The sequence below is a fragment of the Taudactylus pleione genome, unplaced genomic scaffold (assembly GCF_031769625.1).
Source record: "Taudactylus pleione unplaced genomic scaffold, aTauple2 ptg000268l, whole genome shotgun sequence".
NCBI classification, from domain to species: Eukaryota; Metazoa; Chordata; class Amphibia; order Anura; family Myobatrachidae; genus Taudactylus; species Taudactylus pleione.
Genome location: NW_028284670.1, coordinates 854,904 through 871,755, shown reverse-complemented (window position 1 = coordinate 871,755; position 16,852 = coordinate 854,904). Strand labels below are relative to the sequence as shown.

Below are 16,852 nucleotides of genomic sequence, written 5' to 3'. Positions count from 1 at the left end.
TTCTATTTGTTTGTCTCCCCACAATTTTTCTGTGGTTCATTTCTTTATTTAAATTAGCTTACGCATGTCACTGCATCAAGCCTATCATAACTCTCAAGAGATTTCTGGCCCTGTCGAACACATGACTCATACACTAACCAATAGAATTGGTCCAGTTAATTTCCCAAATACATTAGCCAATCAAATTTTTTTTGGGTGCTCTATTAAAAATATTTTGTCAAAAAAACACCATTGCCATCATGAGATCCGCCGCATTCACCAGGCGCGAACTGCTGGTGCTGACGGAGGTGATGGACAGGAGGATCACCAGTCAGCCTCCACCCATCTCCAATAGGCGCAAGCGTTCCGCATATGCGGAGGTACGTCGACGCCTGCGCTCCTTCGGCTCGCGCCGACATATTGGCCAGCTGGAGCGCAGGTGGTCGGACCTGCACCGGCGGACGCCCCGCTTGCTGGCATGCTTTCGCATGCAGATTGCGGAAAGTAAGTGTTCTGGACTGTGGTTTTCAAGTTTTTCTTGTGGGCCCTAACTGCGTGTGCATGTTTTCATGTCTGTCCTATTGAGTCATTGTAGTCATATCTGCATGTGCATGTTTTCATGTCTGTCCTATTGAGTCATTGTAGTTATTTCTGCATGTGCACGTTTTCATGTCTGTCCTATTGAGTCATTGTAGTCATATCTGCATGTGCATGTTTTCATGTCTGTCCTATTGAGTCATTGTAGTCATATCTGCATGTGCATGTTTTCATGTCTGTCCTATTGAGTCATTGTAGTCATATCTGCATGTGCATGTTTTTATGTCTGTCCTATTTTTTTATTTTTTTTGGTTTCCTGTTGAAACTAACAACAATTTTTTGGTCATTATTTAGGGGCACAGCAAACACTACGGCGGCATCGCCACACAAGACGCCGGTCCCGGCCCCTCTCTAAAACCCCCAATTCCTCTATTCCCCCCTCCTCCCCAGACCCTGTGGCCGATATTTCTGGCCTACTATCCCTCCAGCCCAATTCCCCCTCTCCTCCATCCGTCCCTCCTCCAAATACCCCCTCCCAGGATCAAGAAAACACCTTGCCCCTCGGGTTGGGGAATGTAGCCACCTCCGAGGTGGTCCAGGGAGTGGCTTCTGGCTCTCTCGTTTTGGAGAACGGTATGTTTTTAAAGTTTATTTTGGACACCACAAACTGTTTGTATGTAATCATGTGTCGTCCCCATTTTTTTTTACTTTTTTTTCGCCTTAGTGTATTTTTGGGGGTTGTCTTTACCTGTTCCTGCTGATGTCACCATACACATATCACACCTGTGTGCCTTTTTTTAGGGCCCTTGTATTTTTGGCATACGACATTTTGGGGTTCTGGGTTTTATCCGTGTAATTTTTTTTTGGCCCACAAGCTTGTAAGTTTGTGTTTGCTTGTTTTTTGTTTTTTTACAATGTTGCTTCATTATCGATTTATTAATCCCCAAACTTTTGTCACCCACAGAGGAACAGAGGCGTCGGGAAGAGATTCTGAATTGTGTGGGCCGTATGCGGGAGCAGGTCACCGGGCTAATGCAGGGCCTTGAGCATCTGTTGGTCCTCCTTAGGAATTAGTTTTTTTTTATTTTTTTTACAAATTGTTTCTTAATAAATCTGTTTAAAATCAAGCTCTGTCTCATGCGTTTGGAGTAAATCCAAGATTCTTTACACTGACATAAGTAGACTCTTAAAGCAAGGTTTGCCCCAGAAACTCACTACAGATTGTGTGTTGTATTTCGAATGCAAACAGGCACAAGAAACACCTCCCAGTACCAATGTCATTTTCCTTTTTTGTGGTGGTCAACATGATAGTTTACACCATTTTTCAGGTTCCTATTTGGTGGCCAAACTGCTCAGGACAATCTTACGAAGGCAACTGATTGTACACGATTCCTTATTGTGTTGGTTAGTACCCCGAAAATATATTACATTTTAGCTCCACTTGCTTCATTACTGGGTTACCCCTTAGGTAAAATTAACGTTTGGGAGTTTGTTTACACTTGCTTCTAACGTGCCCAAAAAGGAAACAAATTACACTCTCCAAATATTTATTCACAACAGAATTCAAAATCCAAAGTGGTCACTCACAAACAAAACACACAGTGATAATCAGAAAAACTCCACATACCAAAAAAACTAAACAAACACACAACAAATCAAGAACTGGTTGACGAAGGTCCAAGCCCACATGATTTCAAAAATATGGCGTTGCAATATTGGTGTCAGAATATATTCCCGAAGTTTCCACAGAAAGGTTTAGGAAGGGTAGCAGGAAGTAGTCATCGTGGGAGTGCCAAAGATTATGCAAACAAACAGAAGATGGTGCAAGAATTAATATAAAAAAAGATGAACATTAAAAAAACAGAACACATTGGGTATACACACTGTTGTTTGATCAATAATTACCTAAAATATCGGGCCACCACATCATCGCATATGGCCCCCCCCACATACTGACCTCCGACCAACCTCGGGGGGGCCATCCTCAGGTAAGGCATCCTCTGGCTGCATTGGAACACCACTCCTTATGGCGATGTTGTGAAATATCCCACACAGGACCACAATTTTCGAAACCATATCCGGCAAATACATGAGCTCGCCACCAGAGCGGTGGAGGCATCTGAATCGGCCTTTTAAAAGGCCGATACAGCGCTCCACCACTTGCCTGGTGGCTGTAAGTGCGGTATTAAACTCACTTTGTGGACCTGGTGTGGGAGCCAAGTAAGGAGAGAGCAGCCAGGGCATGCAAGGGTATCCACTGTCTCCTGTGAAAAAGAATAGACAACATCAGGATCACTGTGTATCAAGCTTAACATTGTTATGTACTAAAGGTCTCCACTTACCCAGAAGCCACGCATCACCAGCTTGTAGGTTGTTTAATTTGTGCCATATCCCTGATTGCCGGATGACGAAGGAGTCATGTGCACTTCCTGGTAATTTTGCATTCAGGGACAGGATTTGGAGGGAGGCATCACATACCACCATTACATTCAGGGAGTGATAGTGTTTCCTGTTTCGAAATATGGCCTCCAGCCATGCTGGAGGCTGAAGTGGTATGTGACTACCATCCACAACCCCTATGATGTGTGGGAAGCCAGCTATTTGGTAAAAATTGGCCTTGGCCACACTAAGGGCACCCATATCCAAAGGCATTTGAATAAAATGATGGAGGTGCTTGAAAAGTGCCTCCATCACTGCCCTCAGGATCCGGGAAATGGAGGATTGTGAGATGCCCGCCACTATTCCCACCATTGTTTGAAACGATCCTGAGGCACAGAAATGTAACACCACCATAAATTGCGTAAGTGGTGGTATTGCTGTAGGACTGTCAATTTGCCGCTCAAGATCACTCTCTATTAATGAGAGAGTGTCTATGATGATTTTGGGAGGAAGACGGTAGCATCTTAAAACCTCATCATCGGGCATTCCAAAAAGGGTGACACGTGTTCGAAATATCTGGGGCCTTGCACGCCTACGATGCCTACGCCTGGGACGAGATTGAGGTTGGTCGGCTTCCGGGAGCATGGCCAGAACAATCCGCCCTAGATCAACCTGAAATGGCAAGATTGGAATGTAAGGCTTTGGACCCACCCCAAAAGAAAATTTAAAACAACTTAGCTTGATGATACCATCCATTGCTGCTTACATGCCGGGGTATTGTCATGATACGTCCAAACTGAAATTAATAACAAATATTATTTTACAAATTTCACTCTGTGCATTTTTGTTTCTAAATTTTGTGCTAGACCAAACTTAAAATATGCGAAACACACATTTGGCAAAAGTGCAAAACGACATTGCACACAGTACATCAAAATGGGTTGAAATGTTTGCACAAAAAGTGAAAGGGCAACCTCAAAAATATAAAAATGATTAATAAGCATTTTAAAAAGCGCTAATTAGTTCGCTAATGCAAGTCACAATAGTAAGTAGTAAAAATGCGCTAATTAGTTCGCAAATACAAGTCACAATAGTAAGTAGTAAAAATGCGCTAATTAGTTCGCAGATACAAGTCACAATAGTAAGTAGTAAAAATGCGCTAATTAGTTCGCAAATACAAGTCACAATAGTAAGTAGTAAAAATGCGCTAATTAGTTCGCAAATACAAGTCACAATAGTAAGTAGTAAAAATGCGCTAATTAGTTCGCAAATACAAGTCACAATAGTAAGTAGTAAAAATGTGCTAATTAGTTCGCAAATACAAGTCACAATAGTAAGTAGTAAAAATGCGCTAATTAGTTCGCAAATACAAGATAAAAAATGGACTTACCAAGAGCAAATATATTAGAGTCCAAATCAAAAGGTCTTTGGGTCCGAAATTAATCAAAAGCTAAAATAGATGAAATTAGGGATCCAAAATTTAAAAAAACGAAGAAACACAATGAAACAACAATTGATCAAAAGTTAGACTTCACAAAACTTACCAAATCAAGAAACGAGGTCCAAAAAATAAAAAGCAAAAAAGAGAACGGAAAATAAAAACGCAAATCTACCAAACAAAATAATCTCCAACCGCCAACTCCTTTATACGCAAACAATACACTCCAGCCAAGGTAACCTCCAACAATCCAAAAATGCCATCTCGACTCGAGACACACCAAGCCATAAATAGTGTTTCGTTTCCCGCACAAATTAAGGAGGGATCATAGGAACGCACAATCAATGATGCGGCCACAAAATAAGGACGCATGTATAAATACATCACGAAAACACATTAAAATTCTGGTGAATTTCTTGTTTGGACCTCAGACATGGCGACAGACCAGGGAAACAATGCCCAAGAGTCAGGCGGTAAGTCTTTCATGCATTTTGTATCAATGATTAATTTGAAACATAAGATTGGGCAAGTTGTGATTTTGTGAAATCTGAATATTTGCACAAATAGGTGAGGAGGATGACATGGAAGAGGCTGCTGGGCCCAGTATTCCGGCCAAAGCTGCCAAAAAAAAAAGGCAGCCACATTTCACAAGAAAGGAGATGGAGGTTTTGATACAGAAGTGTGTGGACATCCTGCCACAGGCAGACAGGAATATGAGTCTAAGCCAGAAGGGGAGAATGTGGGAAGAGGTAGCCATTGCTGTCAATAGGGTGGGTGATTATGTCCGTCTAGCCCGGGATGTCAAACGGCGGTAAGTAAACACTTGCCCCCCCTAAAAACAAACACCATTTTAAACAAAAGGATAATGGCTTCCATTTTTTCCCACAGATGGGGCGACTTCAAATATCGCCTAAAGCAAAAACTCGCGGACAGGGCTAGGCATGCAAGGGGGACAGGTGGGGGTCCCACCCCTGTGTCATTGGAGTTGACGGATTTAGAAGAGCTGGCACAGGGGTGTGTGCAGCCTGTGGAGGTGTTTGGCGTGTCCAACATGGATACGGACATGCCAGACTTTGCGGCTCCTCATGTTGTCCCAGGTAAATCTTTTGATGTCATCAACTCTGAAATGTTATTGTGCCAATATGTAGATTCTAATGTGAGGCTTTTCTCTTTTTTCCTAACAGAGACACAGGCGGATGTTCTGCTGGCTCGGCAGGGGAGGAACCAGTACATCCGGCTGAGGACCCTGCAGAAGCCAGTCCAGGGCAATCCCCCTCGCAGGCAGTGTCCCTCCTCACAGAACTCAAATTCAAATCGGATTTCCATACGGAGATTCTGCAGAGGATGGACGCCAGTCTGCTACGGGTGGCTGAGGCCCTGGAGCAAAATGCTGCGGCCAACGTGACCATTGGTCAGGCCCTGGCGGAAAATACCAGGGCCAACATCCGCATCGCCAATGCCCTGGAGCAGCTCATTCGCCAACACATGGTGGAGCCGACCTCCCTTCCTGCCGGAACATCAGGATCCTCCACCTCTGGCACAACATCAGCCAATCCTCCAAATGTGCCTAGCCCTGTGCCTAGTCCAGAGGCCACAACATCTGCCTCTGGACAGGCCAGCCCGATGACATCCCGGACCCGGTCAGGCGCCCTCCCTCCCCCATCCAAACGGGTGAAAAAACGGTGACAGCAATGGTGACTTTTACCACAATCCTTCTGTGCTTGGCTCATATTCCTTTCTGGTCAAAACTTCCCTCTCCTTTCTTGTGAAATGTTTTTAAATTTTGGATGTATGTTTATGTCAACAGTTATGTTGGGCCAATTTGTTTGATTTTGGGACATATTTTTGGCAAAAAAAGATGTCCCCAATATTTTAATTTTTTATTTTTTTGCTTGAGCAATAAATTGAAACAAAAAATCTGACATTGGATTGTGAAATTATTGTACAAATGGGTTACATTTAATCCTGGACCAAAAGTCAAAAACTGGCAAAAAACAAGAAAAATTAAAAAAAAAGAAATGGGCTCTTTAAGGAACGTTTAAAAAATCATATAACGAGGCAAATTCAAGAGGCAAAAAGAAAATGATGCGAAAATTAAAACATGATGACATTATTGTTACAATAGGCCCTAACCACCAAATTGAGGGCAAAATAAACCCCCACAAATGTACGCAAATTGATTGTGTCATCCTGACATTAGCAGCTCTGAGTTCCACCTGCGTACGGTTTTGTGCTATCCCAAAAAACTGATTTCAAAACACATACCAAGCCGGTTTTCAATCCAACACTAATTGCTTTTCAGCCCTCCCGCGATTAATCGCAACAACATCGTGGAGTCCCGGGACGGAGGAGAAGGCCATCGCCACTGTGGTCAAGTAATCCAGACCCTAAGCTGTGCGAGCATTTTGAAGGGAAAGAGGATCATCCAGTGACGTATGAGTCGGTCCGAACACATTTTACGCTCGCATTTGCTAATGTATGTACGCCCCAAAAACGCCTCGCCACGCCTGCGTTTTTCCATCTCCACCCCCGTCAACACCCAAAAACGCCCTGTTCTGTCAATCACATTTGACATGTCACTTCCTGTACGCTATTTGACGAACGAGACCAAAAAAACTCGCAATCTGCCGTACGCACATGCGCAGTGTTACACCGACGCATGCGCGGTTATTCAACATCGGAACGCAACGAGCGTACTGCTGTTTGCGAGTGGCTCTGAATGAGGGCCAATGTTTTTTCTGAGAATGGTTTACTTTTCTAGCTGCAGAGTTTTTTACATTCTCTACATTGTGTGCAATCATAGAAACCTGATATGTTATTGTCTATGCTTATCCCATCTTTAAGGGGTTGGTTTCCATCTACTTTTGTGTAACTTGAGACCAATACTCTTGATATAATTTTTTCTTCTCTAGATGACCTTCAGTAATTCAGGTACTGTGGGATAGTTTTTAGTTCATCTCTAGGTAAAGGTACCAATGTTTCTTTAAGATGTTTCTTACTTCTCCTGGTTGGTCTCTGTATTTTGTGAAATATATTGGACAATCAAGGATCTTATTGCATTTTTTTTCTTTATAAGCAATCAGTTATTTCCTATACACATTTTCTAATGTTGTTAACTCACTATAGTTGCTTTTTGTTTTAATTTATTTCTTCAAATTTGGATAGGAAGGCATTAAATTGTTCTTTAAAGATTTATTTTTTAGAGTGATTCTTTTGTAGGTGCCTAAATTACCCCCCCTGGGATATTCTGTAGCCAACTTCTGGGTTGGTTACTGCAGTATCAGCCAGGATAAAGTTATTGCAATCTAGGGGTTTTATAAAAGTTCTTCTTTGCATAGATGGCAAGATCAAGGAATATGACTCAATTTTTGCTTCTTTTTGCTGTGAACTCCAGATTGACTCTGTTCTCATTAATATATCCTAGGAAATATTTGAGGAAGCCTCCTGTTCCTCTACAGATTCTAAGTTTATTGTCTATGTAACATATTCAGGAGGGTAAAGTTTTCCTACTCTGCTTGGAACAAATTTGCATAACTCAGAGCAAATTTTTTGCCCATTGTTGTCCCTCATGTCTGCATATAAAAATAGTTTTCCTACCAGAAGTAGTTATGTATGAATGATAATGAAGTTAATTTGGCACATAGGGATTCTTAAGGATTCTCTCCACATAGTCACACCCTTGATTTTAGCACAAGAGAATTTAATAGGAATTTTATGTCACATATTGCTAATATGTTTGTGACCAAACTCGCAGCCACTGCTGCAACTTTGTCTGCCTCTGAATCACCCCCTTTGTGTTGTATCTCTTAGTTGACTTCCCGTTTGGTTAAAAGAGATTGTAAGTATAAGTCAATATAGTTGGGAAGGTTTGAAGGTTAAGGAGCTTATCCCTGAGACTATAGGTTTTATAGGGGAAATCTCTACATCTTTATGAACCTTCGGCAGATGGTCAAAAAACTGGAATAATGTGCAGGAAGGAGGGACGTTTTCATTCCAGAAATCTTCATTTTTGCCTTTCTTAAGTAATTGTTCCAGTTCTTTCTTGAAGGAGACAATTGGGTCCATTTTAAGAAGTAGGCAGGTCTCATCTTCTGCTGCTAATGTTTCTGCATCCTTCTTATATTTTGATTTGTCTATCAGGATAAGTCCCCACCTTTGTCCGTGGGTTTCAGTGTGACCTCTGTGTTCTTTTTGATGTCCTTCAAGTATTTTTTTTATCCTGTATAGATTCACATTCTTTGTTATAATGCCCAGTTTTTCCAGGTCTGATTCCACCATACTTTGGAATGTCTCAAATAGATGTCCTTTATTATGTATTGTAAATAACTTTGATGTATTTGGAAGATTGGTGCGTTGGTAGTTATAGTTATAGTCCCTTATAGATTCTTTTGGTAGGTCTGTCTTAAGCTGAGTACACATTAGACGATATTTTGAATGATGTGCCCAATTCCAACTGATCGGATTGACAAATCTTTCATATAATCAAGTGTGTACGCACTATGCTTGCTTCCATGGCGGCGTCCGTTGCATCTTCAGGTTGACCCTACATGCTACTCAATCTGAAGATGCAACTGAAGATGCCATGCATGTAGAGTGGCAGGGGAATGACATATTATGCAGTCGTTCACCAAATCGTGTGATGTGTAAGGACCACATGATATGTCGCCTGTTGCATCTGCCCTCAGATGGGTACTCAGGTAATTTAGTGTGTACCCAGCATTATTTCTCAAACTATTTTTTCAGAGTCCATTTTCTAACAAACTTATTAATATAAATATGTGTTGAATTTGCTCAATTTGTTGCTTGGTGCAAACTTTAGGAACTTTTTTATGGGATTTCATTTGGGTTTTATTCAGTTTGTGGTTGTATTAGTTGAAAATTCCGTGTGGTTCTACTTTCCTGCCCTCCATTTTGACCAGCACTCTTCTTCCTCCTTGATGGCCTCACTTTTTTCTGAGTTCTTCATTATTTCAGAGTGCAGGCTGGTGGGCTGTCTTGAAGGAATCTCTACCCAGTTTCTGGAGGTGCCTTCTGTTGATGGACCAGATGAAAGCCTAGCTTCACCTATAAGTAGACATAAGAAGAGGGGAAAAGTAGCACATTGAATGCCATGTTTAGCTGAAGTACTTATTTCATGGTAATCCTACTAGGATTACTGAACTGTTGAACTGTTGAGAGTTTCATTTTTACTCTATATAACTACTTTTTTACCACTGGTACGGATATAAATAGGCTTCCCCTTCATTATAGCCATACCTGAGTGAGGTAGTATTATCAGATTTCTATTCAGCATCTGTGTATGTCTTGTCCTATTACACCAGGGATGGATCATTAGACGGTCAGCATCTACTAACACTAGGTGTGAACATTGATATTTAAATTGAGCTGAAGGGAACCGTTCATGCAAAAGAGATTTTTGCAGAGTGCAATAAACTTTGGGGTCTATTTACTAAGCCATGGAGACATATAAAGTGGACAGGGATAAGTTACCAACCAATCAGCTCCTAACTGTCACTTTACAGGTTGTGTTTGCAAAATGACAGTTATGAGCTGATTGGTTGATTCATTATCTCCATCCACTTTATCTCTCTCCAAGGGTTAGTACATAGACCCCTGAAACTGAACACTTAACACTTAAATGACCAGCAATCGTGCTGATTTTCAAGGCGACTTGCTTTCACCCTGGACAATCGAATGATTGCAGGTACACACTTAAAAGATTTAATGAACGACGGGACAATCACTGTTCCGTCCTTCATTAATACAGTATGTACAGCCTCACATGCGATATCATGTGATTGACTGTGCAGCACGGCCAATCACACGATATTGCATGTGACAGCATGCAAATCGGGCATACACACTGTGCGATATGTTCGATTTGTAATTCCGATTTAGCCAAAATGGCCAAATCGGGCCAATACCGTTCAGGTGTGTACCCAGCCTAAATGTGTAGCTCCTATATCCAATTAACCCTACTGAATATTCAGGATAATTATTAGGATGTGCTACTGCTTCAATTCATACACATAATCTAATACCAGGCAAAAGAATGTGAAAGAATGTAATTAAAACATAAAAATAATTTATTCTTAGAGATTCAACATGCTGACCTGTTGTGGTCAATGAAAGAACAATATGTAAAAGACAGAAGTGAACAGAAAATTGGAAAAAAATGTGAGTTACTAAAAAACAAGGCTATGTTGCTTCATATATGCTGTTACCTATCTTGATTAAGAATAAATATTGAGACAATAAACTTATGTTATATCTCATTCTTTATATGATATTGACTAAAGACAAGCAGTTAGTATGTTGCGGCCAGCTTTCAGTAAACTGTTAATTTATATTTTACAATAGATAGACAATTATTCATTTAGTTACAGTGTTTTAAACTTGTCTCATTATATCAGTGGGATCTCCCTTTAGATATTCAGTGACTGTGTATTTATTCTGTAATTGGGATTAGGGAGACCTGAGTAGAAATAATGCAACTTTATTTATTATTTGTTTGTTCTGTGAATTACATCTGCAGAATGGGGGATTGAGGCAACACAATGCAGATTTATGGGTCCCATTAGAGTTTATAAAAACAATGCAATCAATCACAGTAAATAGACTTGAGCATTGTTTTCCATTTACTGTCCTCAGGGAACCATAAGAAAAGTGCTGGTTATCCAAGTATTCTAACATAATGATAAGTAAAAAAAAGTGGTACCACCTGTGGGCCATTTAAAATGTGTCAGTCAGTGATAACTACCCATGTGCTTTGGCATGGAGTATGGAAAACATGTAAAGTTAGGGTTCAGTGAGGGCTGGTGTTGGGAAATCCTGGACTAGTGAATATAATGTACATAGGCATATTAGAGATGGTGACACAAACCATGTATACTCATATTATTGTGTTTTCTTGTAACAAACTGTGTTTTTCTTAATAATTACACAGGAAGATGACTATTATTATCTACAAGTTGGTGTTAGAAGTGGGATCAAGTTGGGCCCTATCCTCATGTACTTCAAAGAGCCAACATGGACTCTTATATGCAGTAGTTGGTCGCACCCCTCAATGAGCTCCAGCAAAAACAGGTGCAGCATAGGGCAAAACAGGCCTTATTTTGCTATTTGGAGAGGAGAGGACTGCTTAGAAGGAGCAGTTAAGGATCCTTAAAGCTGAAGCAGAAGCTACTAATGTTTGCTTTCTGATATCCTCCTAGATTCCCAAGATGAGAGTTAGCAATAATGTGGATATATTTTTGACAACTTGTGAGCAGGTGACCACCGCTTAGAATTTACCTAATGACTCTAGGGAGATAAAGTATATATTTCTACTGATGGGGAGGCCCAGACATCCTACCAAATTCTATAAAAAGTTATGTATGCAATCTGCTATCATTATGCCCTTCATCCATAGACTTTACAGACAGCTTTTACAGCCAACCTTTTGGTCAGAGTGGTATGATCCTGCTGTTATCCCATGGGCTTTGGTGCAGAAACTCACAGACTTTGCAGTGAAGTTGTTCTGCCAATAGATATCTATAAATATAGCCAGTCAGGTAGTAGAAGCTGTAATCTTAGAGAAGTTTGCCTGTTTTCTTCCTAAGGGTTTGGCTAATAGGATCCGTATTAAGTGGCTGAGAACTTGGCGTTGACTTATTGCTTGGTGGAAAATGCCTTAGTTGCAGATGGAAGAGGACCATTACCATTCATGGCCAGCTTAAATATGCAATATAAGTGGTGAAGTGCATTAGTAGACAGGCTATGACAATACACTGATACTACAGGGCTTACTGCAATCTGAGAGTACACTATTTATAAAGGTAATATCCATGTGAATGTCTGGACACATAAAACTGTCTTAGATTCCAAAACCATCAAAACCATCAAGGGAAAGACAGCCACTTTGATGGTTGTGGTTTGCCCATATTTAGCAACTTCTTTTGGAAATGGTTGAGACAAAGAAGGGAGGTTATACATCAACTGGTTGTCCCAACATTTGCTGTATTTGGTCCACTTAATTTCCATTGGATGGACACATACTGTAGACAGGCCCAAATCTGTAGTTACTGTAAAATCTTACCTAATTTTTTTTGGTTTAGTCATATGTCTGTTCCAAGGTAACAAGATTTTGCGCAGCTTGCCTTGGGTGCTGGTTATTTTGTTTACAAAGCACCCTGCTCCCACCTCTCTGACTCTTCTTCCTATTGTTGGTGTCCATTCTCAAAAAATATGGTTGAAAGAGATTTCCCCATTCTTTCAAGCTCTTCGCATAGATCATACTTTGCAGAGTTAACCTGTGACGTTCAAGTGGCAGCTGCGATTTTGCGACTTGACATTGCTAACTGAATTGTGCATAATTTTACAATTTTATTTGCTAAAATATCAGGGGATGTTTGATGGTTATTAAAGTATGTTTGGTGTCACACAGTGGTGGCTGAAGAGGTGGGGCTGTAGCACAGTCCAAAATTTAAATAGGGGAGTCACAGACTTGAGATTAACTAAATCTGCCCCTTAATGGTACTGTAGAAGGAGACATAGGTCAGTGGTTTTTGGTGCTGTACAGGACAAATATGAACAAAAAAGAGAATGACGTACAGTGACTTCAATCTTTAATAAGGAGGATCAAAAAAACTGGTATTTTTAGTGGACAGTCAATATATAATGTATGTATATTTCTCCATCGCAGTTAACTTATGTTCATTTGTGTCAGCTCTTCCTGCTGGAAAAACTTTTAAAAGTAGTTGGTTTACCTCATTATTGTTCAAAGAACTTTTGATGCACAATAAGATGTACTACAAATATAATGAGATCACCAGAGGATAATAAAGCAATTATGACTCCTAAGGGTGTCATATCTCTGCCTATATTATAGTAACCTGGTTTAACGCAGACAAAGAAAGATATCTATGTGCTGAACTGGGCTGTACTGTCTGCAATGTACCTACAACAGCAGGTAAGTGACTATTTTCCCTACTAGTTCAAGCTATTTGAAGACACTTTCAGATACACAAAAACCTGTAGCCCTGGATCTCCATCACAAAGCCAGGTAGGCACCATCTCACGGCTTATACACCGATGATGGGTCAGGACATGGTTATTTTCAGTAAAACCCTAAAACCTATTCGTCTAAGTTTTCTTATAACTGGCAGATTATGTCTGGTCCTTATAGTCACAAGAGGTTATTCGTGTTGATATTAACACATCTCTGGAATATGTATTATGTCTTTAGTAAAGAAATTATGGAACGTCAGAATCGATTGTCCTCAGATATCCCCAAATAAGTAACCCATTTCATATTATAGATTATTATTGATTTATAGCATAAAATACAAGTGCTAAATAAAATATATTTACCAAAAATTAAAAAACTTAAGTCTTAAAAGTTTTTTTTTTCAAATAAATAACTCAATGCTTTCAAATTCATATTATAGATAACTATGGATTTATAGCATAAAATAAACATGCTAATTAAAATATATATATTTACCCAAATTTATACAATTCATATTACAAGTTTTTTACACAATTCATATTACAAGTTTTTTTTTCTTGAAATATTTGTCTGACAAACTATTTAAAACAAGTATTACTGACAAGTTCAACCTTCAATTGCGAATGTCTGTCTCTGCTGTTACATGTGGCTCAAAAGGGAACATTTTGAAATTGATCATTGTTTCTTTGTCCTTTGTTGGTTATGAGAATTAGAAAATGTCCACATGGATTCATAGCAATTGGCACAGTAGACTGAGACATAGATTTAAGATTAGAAACTACTGTAAGTAATATACATTATATATGTTTAATAGTAGCGACACTACGTATTTTCCTTATGCCTTTGATTTTTGCCACACATATGGCTATAGAAATTGTTTTTAAGTTTAACAAATTCTCTTTTTTACTTTGCCATACCAAAACCCTCAAAGTATGTTTGAAAGTGCTCCTCAAAATTGTAAGGAAAGGATAACTGCATTTATGTGTCTGTGCCACATTTGTGAATTTGAGAAATTATTTTCCAACAGTACCCATGTCACTATAACTGGATATAAGTCACACTCCAGTCTGACACTTGTACCAAATGGGCAACAGAAGTGTATTCTGCAGAGGTTGACTTTCTGTTAGACTCACGTATGACTATGACATAGCATAACAGTATATATGTATATATATATATATATATATATATATATTAATCCTAATATCATTTAATTAATCATCAATCTATAAGAAAGATTGTCCTACTTACAATTGAAATTGACTCTTTAATCATGTAATACTGTTTGTCAATGTTCTGCCATCAGATTGTGTCTGAGCACAACTACACCATCGGCACTGAATTCTTCCTCATTGGATTCCAGGATCTTCACGACTACAAGATAATACTCTTCCTATGTCTCCTTATAATGTACATCATGACAGTAAGTGGAAACCTTCTCATTGTCACTTTGGTGTCCAGCAGTCACCTGGCACAGTCCCCCATGCACTTCTTCCTCTGCCACCTCTCCTTATGTGACTTTATGTTCTCTACCAATATTGTCCCCAACATGATGCACATTACCCTGGAAGGAGGTAGCTCCATCTCATTTTCTGGCTGCATCCTCCAATTCTATATTTTTGGTGTTTGCACAGCCACAGAATGCTATCTCCTCACTGTCATGTCCTTTGACCGATTTTTAGCCATTTGTGTTCCGTTGCGCTATGCCTCTGTTATGGATCATAAGCTCCGTCTCCATCTGGTGACCTGGTCATGGTTACTGGGATTTCTCTTTGTGTTGATCACCGTCTTCCTGCTCTGCCAGTTACAATTCTGCAATGATAATATGTCAATAGACCACTTCTTCTGTGACTTCCTCCCGATGCTGGAACTTTCCTGCTCAGACACATCCCCTGTTGTAATAGAAATATTCTTTTTTTCCAATGTCATAGTCCTCTTCCCATTTCTGTGTGTTGTAGGCAGCTATATCTCCATCTTCACCACAATCATGGGGATCTCATCCACAACCGGCAAAAGGAAAACTTTTTCCACCTGTAGCTCTCACCTGACCATTGTATGTTCCTACTATGGGTCACTGCTCAGTATTTATCTCATTCCATCAGGAGGACACTCAACTACTATAAACAAGTCTTTGTCACTTTTGTACACATTGGGAACCCCATTGTTAAATCCTGTTATATATTGTCTCAGAAATGAAGAAATACGAAAGCAGTTTTACAGATTATTCTAGAAGAAATTTATTAAAAAGTTAATATACATGTACAAAAGTGTAATTCATGTGTTCTGAACATAGATCTGTGTGTATATATATATATATATATGTACGTACGTACGTACGTATACAGATGGTGAAATTGCCATGTGCTTTTACTCATTGTTCTCTTGGCTTCTCCTGTCTCATTGCCCCTGGCCCTCTCCTGTCTCATTGCTCCCTGACCCTCTCCTGTCTCATTGCCCCAGGCCCTCTCCTTTCTCATTGCCCCAGGCCCTTTCCTGTCTCATTGCCCCTAGTCCTTTCCTGTCTCATTGCCCCAGGCCCTCTTCTGTCTTATTGCCCTTGGCCCTCTTCTGTCTCATTGCCCCTTGCCCTCTCCTGTCTCATTGCTCCCTGGCCCTCTCATGTCATTGCTCCCTGGCCCTCTCCTGTCTTTTTGCCCCAGGCCCTCTCCTGTCTCATTGCCCCTGTCCCTCTTATGTCTCATTGCCCCAGGCCCTATTCTGCCTCAGTGCCCCTGACCCTCTTCTATCTCATTTACGCTGGCCTTCTCCTGTCTCATTAACCCTGGTCCTCTCCAGTCTCATTGCCCCAGGCCCTCTCCTGACTCATTAACCCTGGTCCTCTCCTGTCTCAGTGCCCCTAGTCCTTTCCTGTCTCATTGCCCCAGGCCCTCTTCTGTCTTATTGCTCTTGACCCTCTTCTGTCTCATTGCCCCTGGCCCTCTCCTGTATTATTGCTCCCTGGCCCTCTTCTGTCTCATTGCTCCCTGGACCTCTCCTGTCTCATTGCCCCTGGCCCTCTTATGTCCATTGCCCATGGCCCTATTCTGCCTCAGTGCCCCTGACCCTCTTCTATCTCATTTATGCTGGCCTTCTCCTGTCTCATTAACCCTGGTCCTCTCCTGTCTCAATGTCCCAGGCCCTCTCCTGTCACATTAACCCTGGTCCTCTCCTGTCTCATTGCCCCTAGTCCTTTCCTGTCTCATTGCCCCAGGCCCTCTTCTGTCTTATTGCCCTTGGCCCTCTTCTGTCTCATTTTCCATGGTCCTCTCCTGTCTCATTGCCCCTGACACTCTCAAGTCTCATTGCTCCTGGCCCTCTCCCGTCTCATTGCCCCTGGACCTCTCCTGTCTCATTGAGCCTGGACCTCTCCTGTCTCATTGACCCAGGCTGTCTCCTGTCTCATTGCCCCAGGCCATTTCCTGTCTCATTGCCCCTGGCCCTATTCTGCCTCAGTGCCCCTGACCCTCTTCTATCTCATTTATGTTGGCCTTCTCCTGTCTCATTAACCCTGGTCCTCTCCTGTCTCAATG

The 16,852-nt window shown here is 40.8% G+C and overlaps 1 protein-coding gene across 1 annotated transcript; it reads left to right on the top strand.

Moving 5' to 3' along the window:
- The first annotated feature begins 13,252 nt into the window (after positions 1-13,252).
- On the top strand, positions 13,253-15,552 carry LOC148513811 (olfactory receptor 6C3-like). Its single transcript, XM_088481247.1, has 2 exons — positions 13,253-13,283; positions 14,629-15,552. The coding sequence occupies exons 1-2, from the start codon at positions 13,266-13,268 to the stop codon at positions 15,550-15,552; spliced, it is 942 nt and encodes a 313-aa protein (XP_088337373.1). The 5' UTR covers positions 13,253-13,265.
- The last annotated feature ends 1,300 nt before the right edge of the window (positions 15,553-16,852 follow it).